Below are 16,024 nucleotides of genomic sequence, written 5' to 3' on the forward strand. Positions count from 1 at the left end.
CCCATTCAAGGGGAGTTCAAGAAGAGAAACATGCTGTTGCGTACCCCCATCTTCGACCCCGATGAGGACTCCGCCTTCGATGCAATCGATCAATACCATGAGGGCGGAGAGCATTCACATGCTCAAGGAAGTGGGGCGCCGCCTAGACCTACCCAAAGTTTACCGAACCAGAGGTTAAAATCGAAACCGTAACTGTCGGATACGGTTCAGAACCAAAATTGTGAGAATTTATCCGAGCTGAAACTGTCGATTTTTGAACCGTGGTTCGGTTCAGGTTCAAAAATATTCGAACCGAAATCGTGCCGGAATCACCGATTACGAGCGGTTCCAAACCGGAACTGCGAAAAAAAAACCACCAAAAAACCGTGAAACCAAGCCAGAACCGCAAAAATCCGACAGTTCGGAACCGTGAAAAAACCGTAAAAAAAAACCACTGGAAAACCGCTGGTTCGGAACCGAAACCAAAAATGACGGTTTTGGAACCGGAACTGAAATCGCAAAACACCCTCGTGGTTCGGTTCCGGTTCGGCAATTTCCAAAACTGGAACCGGCGGTTCTGAACCGTAACCGCCGGTTCCGGAATCGTGGGCACCTCTAGTGCCGCCGCAAGAAGAAGAAGAAGAAGAAGAAGAAGAAGAAGAAGAAGAAGAAGAAGAAGAAGAAGAAGAAGAAGAAGAAGAAGAAGAAGAAGAAGAAGAAGAAATTGAGGGCCACTGCCGCCGCAATAGGAGGAACCGCCGACGAGGGAGGCCGGATCCTACCAAAGAGTTTCAAGCTGATACCTCCGCCCAACTAGGAGAAATGTTCTCCTATATGCAAAACATGTCCAACACTTGGGACAACCGTTGGACGGAGCAAAAACAAGCCAATGCCTTCAATCAACAAGGATGGGCGGCACAAGGCGAATGGCGGTCGGCGGAGCAAAACTTTTGGGAGCATCAACAGCTAGAGGATATTCATCAACGTCAACATATCGCCGAGCTCCAAAGGATGGCCGCCGAGGCTCGAGATGAGCGCCACGCCATGAAGGGCGAGATCACCTATCTCATTGGCGCTTTTGAAGACCTCAATGCTCGTTTCCCACCTCCTCAAGAATGAAGAAGTCAAGCTCATGACTTTAAATGAGCACTTGTGTCATATTTATTTTTGTTTTAAGACACTTTTATTTTTTTGTTTTGACAATTTTTTCTTAAGTTTTTGAGTACTTTTTGGTATAATTTTCGTTTATGTGTTAATGAAAAAATTTCGCAGGTTTCTGGACTCTTGCCAGCGACCGCTGCAGTGTTCGCAGCGGCCCGCTGGCCACCTTCTGGAAAGGTTCTGACTCGTCGCAGCGACCGCTAGTAGACACCCAGCGACCGCTGCCCAAATGCAGTTTTCAGCGTGATTTTTTTCGAATTTTTTGAATTTTCGCCCCGTCCAGCCACTACGCGAAATTTTTCAAGGTATGTTTTCTTTTTAAGTAGGTTACTCACGTCCCTACCGACTCTACAAACTTATTTTACACTTTGTTGTAAATAAGTTTGGAGGGATGAAGTGGTGGACCGTGATTTTAGGATTTTGTTTTAGATTTTTAGTTAAAGTTTTTATTTTAAAATCCCGAAGGTGAATCCATGTCATGAACTTAACATGAAGAATTTAGAAACACGCATGCTTAGGGATACATTAGACCGAGTTGCCAATGATATTAAATTCTTTTCATCTTTGATTAAGTATGGCTTGACGTCTTGATATGATGGTTTGGTGAAAAGGTGCATAATTAGTTAATTGCTTGTTTGCCTTGAATCATGCTTATACCTTATGAGAATTGAGCCTAGTTTCTTTCTTGTGTGATTTATCTGCATTCATGTATATGTTTCTAGAACTTGCTCCAAGTTTGCCTAATTTTACATAGTGTTTAAGTTGATTTAGAAGGATGTTAGGCCATCTTTTTTTGGCTACTTTTATACCCAAATTTTCGACCCTCTCAATTTTTCCCTTTGTAGCCAATTTTGAGCCTTTACGCCTATTCTTTGGAAGTCAAATTAATGGGGACAATTCCTTGGGTTAGTATATTTAGTTTTTATTATCTTTTGTAAAGGAATTGGAGAGATAAGGAGGAAAATTGTAAACAGTAGTGTGCTTAAGTTTAGAAAAGTGCAAGTTGTGAAATAGAAAAATTCAAAATGTGTGCTTGATATAGAAAGGATGCTTATGAGAAGAAAAGAAAAAGAAAGAGAAAGAAAAGAAAAGAAATCTTAGGATTGGAAAGGTGTGTTGAAGGAGAAAAATAAGTGTTAAAAGTGTCTTGGGTTTTTAGAAAAGTAGAGTCATTTTTACTCTACTTGGGATATTTTTATTTTTGAGTCACTTTTTAGCCAAATATTTCTCACTTACCAAAGAGCCTACATTACAACAAAAATAAAGACCTTTAGGACTTTTAATGCTTAATCACATCTAATAGAGGAGGGATTAGACTTTGAGCAAGCCTATAGTAAACTTTGCATGATGCATGATTTGAGTACTATACACTTTACCTTTATACACTTTGAGAGTAAGAGAAAGAATCACTTCCCATCTTTGGAAGTTTACCACATGTGAGTGCATGAATTCAAGTGTTCCACGAGTTAGTAATGAAAGTGCACTAATAAGCCTTGGTTGATTTGATTGCGTTAATACATACTTGATCTTTCTATTTCATAATTTGAAGCAATTATGACGTCTAGTCCTCGTACATTTCGTGCCTCTATTTTGTGTCTCTATTGTTTTGTTTGAGGACAAACAAAAATGTAAGTTAGGGGGAGTTGATACGCTCGGATTTTGCATTGTTTTAATGCCTTTATTTGGTCCATTTTTAATGTCAAAATCACAATTCATGTCCATATTTGGAAATTTTCTCTATTTTGTTATTTTGACGTGTTTTGTGAGATTTGTGCATATTTGAGCCTAAAAAGACAACAAAAAAGTCAAAGTTGGAAATTTGGAGCTTTCAAGACGCCCAGCGGTCCGCTGCAACACTCACAACGACCGCTGGGGCCCAACAACCGCTGAGCCAGTAGTTGTCCGCTCCGGAGAAAGTTGTGCTGAAACGAAGAACACGTCCAGCGACCGGTGGGGAGTGCGCAGCGACCGCACGAAGGGTTTCCGAAGCTACGGGATTATTCACAGTGACCGCTGCAACACAATGTAGCGACCGCTGTCCAAGAGGCAGAAGCTACGGATCAACATGCAGCGACCCCTGGCCAAGACGTAGCGGTCCGCTGGAAAAACGCGGCGCACAAATTTGACTTACTTTCTCCCCAAGATTTACCAAACTTAGGCACCTTTTACCTTATTTGTTGTTGCTCAAAATTTCCTCTATAAATATCCCCTCAAACCTCTTCATTGGTATCTTCTATTTGCCTTATAATTCTAGAGCATAAATTTGAGAGAGTTCTTCATTGTGCAAGAAGTTGAAGAAGGAATCAAGAGAAGATCAAGGCTACAAGGATTCTACCTTTGGGTTTTATTGTTTTAGTTCTTATGTTCACTATGTTTTTAGATTATTCAATTATGTGTAACTAAATTCATAGGATTCTAGGGATGTGTTAGTAACGACTTTGGTTATACAATTCTGTTTTTTATTTAATATCCATTTTGTTTTTACTTCGTTTCTTCCCAAAGTTGTTCTATAGTACTTCACGTTTGAGTGACACATTCGGTGATGATTTAATATAACTTGCTACATAATCATGAGATAATGTTGGCGAGTTAGATCCACTTAGTAGACACTACAATTAGCTTCCCTTAAAATGGCACTGTTAATTGAGAGTAAGGACTTTTCAAGGGTCTTAGGAGCTTTTAGGAGTTACGGATCTAAGATTGACAACCCTAGTGTTAGTAATCTACACTTGCGCCGCATGGGCAAAACTTATGTGACTCGTTCTATCAAAGTATAAACTGTGCTAGGGTATTGTAGTTGGAATTTGTATAACCATAACTGTGAACGCACATCCCTGGAATTCTCTTATCTCTCATATTTTACCTCTTTAATTATTTGCAATTAGTTATTTTATTGCTTTCAAACTGTTTTTAGTTTTCATAATCCCCAAAACTTTCGGTTTTCCAAATAGTGAACGAAGCTTAGTAGAAGGTAGCCAATCTGTGATTGTTTTCCCTGTGTTCGATATCCGGTACTGACCTTTAGCTATACTATATATACTCTGTATACATGCTGGTTTATTTAGTGCTAATAAAAAGTGCATCAGCGACGGGAGGGAGGTATTGTAGAGGAGGAATAGAACCCTAATTGATTAATTTAAATTTTAATTTAACAGAAACTACACAAAAACGACGTCTTTTTATGCGTGTAAAAACGACGTTGTTTTGTGTATTGATAGACGATATGCCATGTCACAACTTCGGCAGCCACGTAGGATAAGATTTGGCCGGAAATTTACTCAACCCGGTAAAGTTCATGACTTTTAACGCAATATTTATAGTTCATAGGAAAAACCAAACTTTTGTGAAAGTTCATAACTTTTTAGCAATTAGCCCTTTCCTAAATTAGAAAGTTCATACTTTTTAGGGACGGACTAAAAAATAAATAGTTCATACTTTTTAGGGACAAAGGGAATATTAATATCATATTGGTACAAAGTGAATCATAAAATTGATGGTTGGACCGAATATGAGAGATTATACATTTTACCCTGCAAGGCTGCAGCATGCAGGTATGTAAGAAATTCTGGTGGAATAGCAATAGCTAGCCATGTAAATACATCCTGAAATTTGTTAACTAAACTTGAATAGCCCGTTAAGAGTTCACAATTCAAGTAGAGTTGATGTGGAATATGATAGGGGTTGGCCATATGTGCAATTCTATGACTTGTTCTTGTGTCTTGTTTGGCAAACAATTGGGAGATTATTTTAATAAAATGAATAGTGATACGCTCGGATTTTGCACTGTTTTAAGGCCCTTATTTGGTCCGTTTTGAGTGTCAAAGTTCCATTACACGTCCATTAATTGCATATTTTATCTATTTTGGTATTTTGACGTGTTTTGTGAGAAATGTGCATATTTGAACCGAAAAAAATAGCTAAAAGTCGAAGTTGGATATCTAGAGCTTTCGAGACGTCTAGCGGTCCGCTGCAACACAACCAGCGACTGTTGGCGGTCACCGACGTTGAGCCAGTAGCGGTCCTCTCCGGGAAAGTTGTGCTGAAAAGAGGAACACGCCCAGCGACCGTTGGGGTGTGCGCAACGACCGCTCCAAGCGATCCAGAAGCTACGGGATTATTGCCAGCGACCGCTGAAACAAGTGCAGCGACCGCTGTTCAAGAGGCAGAGGCTAGGGATCAACCCACAACGACCCCTAGCCAAGGAGCGGCCCGCTGGGAAAATGTGGCGCACAGATTTGACCTACTTTCTCCCCAAGATTTACCATACTTGGCTATCTTTTTCCTTAACTGATGAGGAACGAAAATATGGCTATAAATACTCCCTCAAACCTCTTTAACAAGGATCTTCTTTTTGCTGCATAATTGTAGAGCATATATTTGAGAGTTCTTCTTTGTCAATCAAAGTGCAAGGGTTTGAAAAAGGAATCAAGAGAAGATCAAGGTTACAAGCCTACAAGGATTCAACCTTTGGGTTTTATTTGCTTTAGTTCTTATGTTCCTTTTGTTTTCCCTACAAACTATATTTTTAGATTATTCTATCATGTGTAACTAAATTCATAGGATTCTAGGAATGTGTTAGTAACGACTTTGGTTATACAATTCCGTTTTGCTATTTAATATCCGTTTTGTTCTTACTTCGTTTCTTTTCTAAGTGTTGGATAATTGCTTCACATTTTAGTGACACATTATGTGATGATTTAATAGAACTTGCTACATAATCGTGAGAGGAGGTTGGCTAGTTAGATCTGCTTAGTAGATACTACAATTAGTTTCCCTTAAAACTGCATTGTTAATTGAGAGTGAGGACTTTTCAAGGGTCTTAGGAGCTTTTAAGAGTTACGGATCTAGGATTGACAGCCCTAGTGTTATTAATCTACGTTTGTATCGCATGAGCATAACTTAGGTGACTCGTCCTTCTGAAGTAAGAACTGTGCTAGGGTATTGTAGTTGGAATTTGTATAACCATAACTGTGAACGCACATCCCTGGAATTCCCTTATCTCATATATTTGTTTCTGTGTTTTATCTGCAAAAGTTGTTTATTTCCGCTTTCTAAAGTTTTTATTTTTAAAATTCCAAAACTCTTTCGGTTTTCCAAATAGCAGAAGAAGTTTAGTAGACGATAGACAATTTGTGATTGTTTTCCCTGTGTTCGATATCTGGTACTGACCATTAGTTATACTATTTATACCCTGCATACTTGCAAGTATTTTTAGTGCTAATAAAAAGTGCATCAAATAGCAAATGCTAATTTTTATCGTTAGCTTTTAGTGTGTTTAGTCTGATGGGCTAGTCCAATACTCGAAAGTTTAGGATTATAATTAGTAAATATTAATGTAATATAATTTAAATCCTAATAATCCATACTCGATTAGCCTGCGACCTAATTGACATCCCTATATAGAAATAGGATCAACCATGCAGGATACTCTTAGTTCTTAGCCTGCAACCTAATTGACATCCCTATATAGAAATAGGATCAACCATGCAGGATACTCTTAGTTTGGTTTGTTTGTTCTGGTTTTCTTTTCATCTAGCATTTTTTTCAATGTATATAGATGTATATTAATGACGGATTACAGTTATATCCAATAAAATTTTGAATCCTTTGTAGTGAAACATGAAACTAATACTCCTACAAAATAAAATTCCATACCTTATAATAGTCATCAATTTAACGTTATCAACGTGTTATAATTATATTGATGTATATGAGAGATAGTGAGAGAAGAGGTGGCGGCCACAGACATTATAAGATTTTTGTATTAAAGTTGTAAAGAAACGAAATGAAATAGATACAGCTTAAATGAACAGATGTTAACTGCAAGAATCTGTATAAAGCAGCTTTAACAAAAAGGGTGAACGCAGTTTACAATTATTAGTGAATGATTTGCCAATGCTGTTAACAATCTAACAAACATTTGGGGCCTAATTTAAAGTAGTAATAGGCATAATAAACAAAATTCGATTGACCAAATGCACCTACCTAGCTTTTTTGTAGTCTACGTAACGTATCCCAAGATTGGGAACTAAATTATTTCCAGATTATTATAGTATGATTTTTATATCACGTTTTCAACTATATTACAGTGGTCTGCCAAAAAATCTCCACTTCTTTCACTATTGTCAATATTAATAATTGGAGAAGAATATTTTATCTTTAATATAATTAGAAATCTACATCGCGAACAAATATATAGTAATTAGCTTATAGGAATCACTGATCATGATTCATGCAGACTATTCATACTTCCTACATTTTCTAAAAATAAGAAAGCACACATTTTAATGGACAACTGATAAAAATATGATCGAGAAAGAGAAAATAAAAGTTAAAATAATATTATTTAAAAGTTAAATTCATATCATTAGGAGTGTTTGGTTATGTTTAGTGATCCGTTGGACTTAAATTAATAATCGAAATGAAAGTGAAAGAATTATATTTGGGCCTTCCCAAGTAAATAAATAATTCGTTAAGTTTGGGCTCACAACTAATTGAATTCAAATAATTTTGGGATTGATTTAATTGTTAGATTGAAATCACAATTGGGCCAAAACAAATAAATAAATGGGATGCAATTGAAATCATCTTTGAGCCCAATTCTTCCATTCTTTTTCTTCAGGATCTGCTCCTCTCCCATGCACCAACTCCAATCTCAGATTGAGATATCCGTTAAATCCTGTGCGGAGGTAATGTGTAGTGAATTTTTAATTAAATGAAAGTGGACTAATTTTGTGAATAGATTAATATAGAAAAATGAGGCTATTTTTAGTCTTGTTTTTTTCATTTTTTTTCTAGTCCACCAAAAATTAGTCTTTATGGTAAGTTTTTCTCACTAATAAAATGAGTCTCATTTTTTACTAAAAATATTTTAACAACTTTTTCTCGATATCTCTCTTTACCAATCTTACATTAGAACTTGTGATGTCAATCTATTTTTTTTTTAAGTATTACAATATGTTTATAACCTTAACAAAAAAGGTTACTCCTCACAACCTTTGAGGCTCTTCTTGGTATGGTGGAATGGAATGGCATTCCTACCTCCATTCCATTAATTTGCTTGGTAAATATTTTTGCTAGGAATCACCATTCCTTTGGAAATGGCCATTCCATTCCACAAGGGAATACTCATTCCATCCATTTAGCTAAGGAATGACCATTCCATTTTCCTTTCTTCTTATTTTAAATTTTAACAAAATTATATAAATATTATTTTATATTATATTTAAATTTAATATCATCACATTTATTATAAAATTAAAATTTAAAATTTTTTAATAATTGAAAAATCCACACACTACACATTTCACACACTAAGCACACTTCACACATTTCACACACTAAGCACACTACACACATTTCACACACTACACACACTTCACACACTACACACATTTCACACACTACACACACTTCACACATTTCACACACTTCACACACTACACACACTTCACACGTTTCACACACTACTCGCACTACACATACTACACACATTTCACACACTACACACACTACACAATTTCAAAAATAGGATGTGTTAAATGTGTGTAGTGTGTGAAATGTGTGTAGTGTGAGTAGTGTGTGAAATGTGTGTAGTGTGAGTAGTGTGTGAAATGTGTGTAGTGTTTTTTTTGGTAGAAACAGCATATTAATTATTCATATTTCATTCCATTTCATTTCTATATTAATTTGTAGTTATCAAACATAGGAATGAAATCAATCAAGGAATAACAATTTCATTCCTTTTGCATTCCTTATGCTTACCAAGCACAAGAATTGAATGGAATTGTCATTCCATTCTCATCTCTATTCCATTCCCTCCTCATTCCATTTCATCCTACCAAGAAGCCCCTGAATCTCTAGCAATTGCAACGGATGTAAAAACAGTTGTTCGATATCGAGTGCAATGCCAAATCCAAGGCCGAGGATAGATTAGGGGGGTGAAGACCGAAGACGATGGCGATTTAAGGGAGTAATCCACCTTTCCAAACATGTACGAATACACTCTCCGATCCCCCCTTCATTTTAGATTGAGACTTTGAAATATGTTTGGAATAGCATCCGAGTGTTCTTCAAATATACTTTTTCTCCTCCGTTCCTGTTTTTCATGATTTTTATACTTATTTCAACTTTTCATTGGATTGAAATCTCTATCATTTATGTTGTTTTTGTTATTTCTTACCAGAATAAGATTTGGGATATTTATGTCGTACGTGGATTTGTAACTCTTCACGAAATACGAAGCTGCTCACACTCGAATATTTAGTTTCTTTCACACCCTGGATAGTAGTAGTAGTAGTAGTATATATGTGTTTCTTTCCAAACTCTTCACAATCAGTTAGCCTAGCCTAGCTAAATTTCTAAGGTTTTATTATTAATTAATCATAATATGTTTGCTCTTTCCTCCTTATACCAAATTGATTCAGCTGCACGACTGTTATCGCAAAAAAAAAAACTATTACCGAAACTGGTAATGGAAACGATGTAATTAAAACATCGCTAGTTGGCTGAGCACGCCTTTTGCCCTCAGTTAATCTAATATCTTTTTCTTTTTTCTAAAATATATTGGCCCATACTATTTCCTAGCTCTCTTCATCGCAAGCCCAGCCCAAATATATCACTTGAAAATCAAATCCCCCTTCCCTTCGCCCTTACTTAATCTCAACAAAACTATTTTTATGCACACTCGTATGCATCCCATCTTACTTAAATTTACTAATTTGAACAAAATAATAGAGATTGATGTATTGTTTTTGTCATGGTTTAATGGCGACATACTTTATATTTTTTAGACATCACATATTTGGGTACAAATAATTTTAATTTTATTGCCTCAATATATAAACTGAATTAATTAACATGTTGGAATTTGGACCATTAGCAATTTTTAATGTAAGCTCAAGATAGGAATTAGTGAGATAGAAAGTCAAAGTCTACACCAAGAGAAAAGTCAACAAAAAAAATACTCCAAGCACGAAATAAAAGAAGCCTTCAATCAAAACACTAAATATGAAAAATATGGCTATAATAATAGGTGACACTTGGAGCCTACTCCAAATAAATCAATACAAACTAGCATCATCAAATCAAGCAGCAAACCTAATGAGAAGTATGGATGAAGCAACACCCACAAAGCAAGTTATGATCCTAGCCATATTAAGAATATATGCGTTGTCGACGATTCCCTAAGTCCAGTCCATCCATCCACCGACGTATCTCCAATACTCCAATTTTCAAAATAAATGGAGTAGTATTTTTTCTCGATTTTCTAGTTGGGCTTAAATTGGTGGAAGTTGACTTTGGAGTTTGGACGATTGGCATAAATGTGTCCCTGTCAAGTCTCAATAATGACCTCATTCATATTGCAAATTGCTCAGATTATTGATGTTTAATAGGAAGTTGGGTGTTGATAGTAAAGTCATGACCTATTCACAAATCTCAATTAAGATTTTGTTTCCTTTCGTTGTCTTCCAATTGCTTAGAGAAAAGTTTTTCAAACATTTCAAAGGAGATCAAACTTTTTTTTTTGCCTTTTTTGAAGGTTCTATCAGAGCATCTCCAATAACCGCCGTCACCACCGCGACGCCGATTTTTCGCCGACGCCGGTTTGACGCCGAACCATTGGAACCGCCGTCGGCGAAATCGGCGTCAAAATCGGCGTCGCCATGCCGATTCCCGCGCTGACGCCGATCCTCACGGGCGCCATTGTGCGTCCCGGATCGGCGCCAAACCGGCGTCGGATTTAAATTTTTATTTTTTTGTTTTTCGAAAACACTATATATACGCGCGTTGAACCTCATTTTCATTCGCACCACTTGTTTTAACGAGTATTCTCATATTCGACTGCAAAAGAATTTAGTTGAAGAGTCGTGGGCGCGGAGGATTGCAAGGCGTTAGTTTTTATGCAAATTTATGTCATTTTTTAAATGTAATTTTTTTAATTATTGTACTTTTTTTTAAAAATTAATGTACTTTTTAAATTTTAATATTATTATTCGAATTTTCTGTATTTGTCTCGTAAATTAAATTCCGTATGTTGATACGAGTGTAAATTAAATTATATAATTGTTATTAGTGATGTGGATAGGTAGTGTGAAGGCTATGTGAGGGCTATTTGATGTCCAGTTGATGTGGCAAGCTGATGTGGCAGGAGAATTGTAGTGCTGATGATGTGGCAGTGTGAAGACTATTTGAGGGCTATTTGACGTCCTAACCTATTGGAGATGCTCTCACTGGTTGAATCTCCAAATTCTCCCACAACATTGAGAGATTATAATTCCTCAGCTCGTTGAATGACAATCATAGACATGTATATAAGGCTCAATCAATTTGTTACATCTATATGGATACTCTCATTTATTTACTATAAAAAAAAAATTTTGGCATAACTCTCAAATTCCGGTGTATCCGATTTCATGCTATCATCCTTAGATGACCAGCCCAACCATATAAAGTTGATGTGGTCCAATATGTAGAACCATTTGTAGAGGAAACTCTTCATCACAACTCCCATTATTTTACAAATTAAATATTTCAAATAAACCAGTCAGTATTAATAAAATGGATAAAATCTGTTGACCTAAATTAATTCCAAGATATAGGTAGGGCTAGGGAAAAATACCGAAATGTCGAAATACCGGCATTATCGTACCGAAAAAATACCGAAAATAACGAATTTTCGGTATACCGTGATTTTCGGTACGGTATGATACCTTACTGAAATATTTCGGTAAGGTAAAGGTATGAATTTTTATATACCACGACATACCGAAATTCGGTATATACCGTAATTTAAGGTATATACCGTCAAATATGAATATAATAATATATAAAGTATTTTATATATTTTTAAATTATAAAATTTATTGTGAAATATAATATAATATGAATAAAATATACTAGTATTTAATACCCCGTATAGTATTTAAATTACTATAAAATATAAATAGTATTCTAAAAACTCAAATATTCAATTTTCATTGATATTGAAAGTAAGGTACACCGCAAAAGTACGGTATACCGAACTTTGGTACGGCATACCGAAAATGAGGCACGATATTGGTATGAAAATTCTTCATACTGAAAATAAGGTATACCGAAAATTTTGATAAGATAAAGGTATGATTTTTTCGCATACCGAATTTACGGTAATATATACGGTATGGTGGTTTCAGTAAGGTATACCGTACACACCCACCCCTAGATATAGGTCGTATTAATATATAGTACTTTATTAAATACCGTCAAGTGATATAGATTGACTAAGTTGAGGCCAGAGATGGGCACCGACCTCATAAAAGGTAGCAAATTATTTAATACTAGTATTAATAAACATAGCAATGCCCATGCCTTCGAATATTAACCAGCTCTAATAAATGATTTTGTTGAATGTGAACAGTCTGAACTCCGATTTTCCATGACATATGTGTTAGATTTTTATACCAAGTTGGCACATTAATGAAAAGAACCGCCACTATATGACAAATTAAATTGGAAAATTAAAAAAATGGGTATGAGTCAAACTCAAAAGCCACCACTCTGACACGCATCATAGTTCTCTTTTTTTTCCAATATATAACATGGTTTAGCTGTTTTGGAGTCGTCACACATTGCAACTTGCACACACACAGAAAACAATGGGCAGCTTGGGAAGCAATATTATTTCGAGTGAGACCGTCGGAAAAGTTATAACATGCAAAGGTATATCATCATAATTAATATATTATGGTTTGAATAGGATTGTAATTTGTAATGATCGGACTTTGCAGCGGCGGTGGCGTACGCGGCGGGGCAGCCGCTGGTGGTGGAAGAGATCCGGGTGGATCCGCCTCAGAAAATGGAGGTCCGAATCCGAGTGCTTTTCACTTCGATATGCCACACCGATCTCAGCGCTTGGAAAGGAGAGGTATCCTCAATTATCCATTAATTATATTCTCACTTTTTTTTCCTAATTACTACCACCGTCCCCCAAATATTATCCTACTTTGATCACGAGTTATAAGAAATATAACGGAAAGTGAGTTGAAAAAGTTAATGGACTGTGAGTCCTACTTTTATATATTAGTTTTATAATAAAATGTGAGTAGGAATGAATTAGTGGAATATGGATCCATTACTAAAAATGGTAAAAAGTGAAATGAGACAAACTTTGAAGACGGTCGGAAATAGAAAAATAAGACAAACTTTCAGGGACGGAGGTAGTAACAAGTTAATTTTTTGAAGAGTGAAGCCCAAGCCTTCCCTCGGATATTGGGCCACGAAGCTTCTGGGTAAGAACTCATCATCTCCTATTCAATACCATTATTTTTATTTTTAGTGTAAAAGGTGGTAGTCTGAACAATAATGTAAAAAAAAAGTAGTAGTACTAGCTCATGGGATGTCTCAATTTTGTGGTGATGTAGAGTGGTGGAAAGCGTGGGAGAAGGGGTGAGTGATCTGGAAATAGGAGACCATGTTGTCCCAATTTTCAACGGCGAATGTGAAAAGTGCATCTACTGCAAATCAAAGAAGACTACCAATTTATGCGAGAAATTCAGAGTGAATCCCATGAAAAGCACGATGGCAAACGATGGCAAGTGCCGATTTTCGACAAAAGAGGGGAAGCCCATCTTTCATTTCCTCAACACTTCTACCTTCACCCAATATACGGTGCTTGATTCAGCCTGTGTGGTTAAGATTGATCGGGAAGCCTCCATGAAGAATATGACTCTCCTTAGTTGTGGAGTTTCTACCGGTAACCATCTTAATCTTAATTGATACTAATATATTTAATCCATAAATATATTATACTATAAAATTATACTCCCTCGTCCCATGATAGATGTCACACTTTCCTTTTTAGTTTGTCCCACAAAAGATGTCACATTTTCTTTTTTAGAAAAAGTTTTCTCTCACGTTAATATAAATATGTTATTTTTTCTCTTTCCACTTAACACACAAAACAACACAAAACAACGCCTCCTAAAATCTCATACCAATCACCAAGTGTGAGATCTATTATGGGACGGAGGGAGTAATGAGATTGACTTGTAAACCAGGTCTCGGTGCCGTCTGGAATACGGCTGACCTTGAGGAAGGGTCAACTGTGGTGGTCTTTGGACTGGGAGCTGTAGGATTGGCGGTAAGTTTTTTCAACTCATCACATTTTCCATTTTTAGAATGCCACATATTTCCTAGTAATATCTATTTATTCATGTGTATTACTCTATCCCGGCCAATCTAGAATAGTATCATATTTAAAGGTAAATGTCGATTTTCCCATTGTTTGGATAATTTATCTGAAAATGTCTCATCAGTAACCATTATTTTATTTTTGAGAATATAATATCCTGTAATGAATGCTGCATGAATTATGATCAAAACTCAAAAGCAGCGATCCATTCCAAGGTAGATGTTAGACTTAGATGATAAACGATGACACATAATTTTAAGAGATTATTTTGTATTAAGTGAAGAGAAAAAATATATTTTTATATATTAATGTGAGAGTGAATTGTTCCAAAAATGAAATATGACATTTTTTAGAGATAAACTAAAAAGGGAAGTGTGGTATTTATATTGAGACGAGAAATTAATTATCTAAATAGGGAGACATTTTTTTATAAACGCTTCAACCAATAAGACAAAATCAACTCTTTACACTATTTTGAAATAATTTAAAAGTTTATTAGTATTTAATATTGATTGGATGTATTTGATTGAATGTGTAGGTGGTAGAGGGGGCAAGGGTACGTGGCGCATCTAGAATTATTGGAGTGGACATCAACTCAGACAAACGTATCAAAGGCCAAGCAATCGGCATCACAGATTTCATAAATCCCAAAGATTTTGACATGCCAGTTCACCGGGTACTTGAATTAAATAAATTCAAAACCACCATTCTCATTTTCTAACAAAAGTATTTTCTTTGATTAAGGATGTTAATCACCAATATTAAAATAAACATTGATGCAGAAAATAAGGGAAATGACGGACGGTGGTGTGGATTATAGCTTCGAGTGTGCAGGAAATGTGGATGTTCTCCGGGAGGCCTTTTTGTCCACACATGATGTAATAATTTCCTTTCTTTTCTCTGATCTACTAGTACTATATCATTAAGTAATTTCACCATTTTGAACTCTCTTTTGTGTAGGGGTGGGGTTTGACAGTACTTTTAGGTGTACACACATCACCAAGATTGCTGCCCCTCCATCCAATGGAGCTCTTTGATGGGAGAAGAATAGTAGCTTCAGTATTTGGTGACTTCAAAGCAAAATCCCAACTGCCTCATTTCGCCAATCAGTGCACTAAAGGGGTAAATACGTACTCCCTCCGTCCCGGACTACTTGCACTTATTTCCTTTCTGGGCGTCCCAAGTTATTTGCACTATTTCCATTTTTAGTAAAAAATTTCACCTACAGCCGTAATATTTGACTTTGCTATACACTCATTCCTTAATCTCCGTGCCGAAAATGAAACGTGCGAGTAGTGCGGGACGGAGGGAGTACAAAATATATCCCTATATCTACTTTATAACCCCTTTCTAACTAAATGCTCTATGTTTCAGGTGGTGAAGTTGGACGAATTCATCACACATGAAATGCCATTTTCCAAGATCAATGATGCCATGCAATTACTCCTCGAGGGCAAGTCCTTGAGATGCCTTCTTCACCTTTGAACTTATAGATTAATTAATATACTATACTATACTATACTATATTATTATGGGCGTGCATGTTGTTACATAATAATGTGGATGTGTATGGTTGCTGTTTTATTTACTAGGTTGGTGTTTCTGTGATTGGGAACAATGAATCACGTTCGATATGTATACTTCTATCTACAGAGCTTTAATCGAGTTGGAACGAGTGATTTATTTATCGTTTAATTTTGAGATACTTATAGT

The 16,024-nt window shown here is 36.1% G+C and overlaps 1 protein-coding gene across 1 annotated transcript; it reads left to right on the top strand.

Annotated features, from left to right (window-relative positions):
• The first annotated feature begins 12,699 nt into the window (after nt 1-12,699).
• Nucleotides 12,700-16,006, top strand: LOC121759310 (alcohol dehydrogenase-like 4). Its single transcript, XM_042154847.1, has 9 exons — nt 12,700-12,840; nt 12,909-13,045; nt 13,363-13,409; nt 13,542-13,873; nt 14,178-14,260; nt 14,850-14,987; nt 15,094-15,189; nt 15,272-15,433; nt 15,686-16,006. The coding sequence occupies exons 1-9, from the start codon at nt 12,777-12,779 to the stop codon at nt 15,794-15,796; spliced, it is 1,170 nt and encodes a 389-aa protein (XP_042010781.1). The 5' UTR covers nt 12,700-12,776; the 3' UTR covers nt 15,797-16,006.
• Nucleotides 16,007-16,024: the final 18 nt, after the last annotated feature.

This window comes from Salvia splendens, chromosome 12 (assembly GCF_004379255.2).
Source record: "Salvia splendens isolate huo1 chromosome 12, SspV2, whole genome shotgun sequence".
In the NCBI taxonomy this organism is placed as follows: Eukaryota; Viridiplantae; Streptophyta; class Magnoliopsida; order Lamiales; family Lamiaceae; genus Salvia; species Salvia splendens.

Bases quoted from the DNA above. Each gene is read 5' to 3' on its own strand.
- LOC121759310 (XM_042154847.1), top strand. From the start codon at position 12,777: ATGGGCAGCTTGGGAAGCAATATTATTTCGAGTGAGACCGTCGGAAAA. The intron at 15,190-15,271 runs GTAATAATTTCC...TCTTTTGTGTAG, and splicing joins CCTTTTTGTCCACACATGAT to GGGTGGGGTTTGACAGTACT. The intron at 15,434-15,685 runs GTAAATACGTAC...TCTATGTTTCAG, and splicing joins CCAATCAGTGCACTAAAGGG to GTGGTGAAGTTGGACGAATT.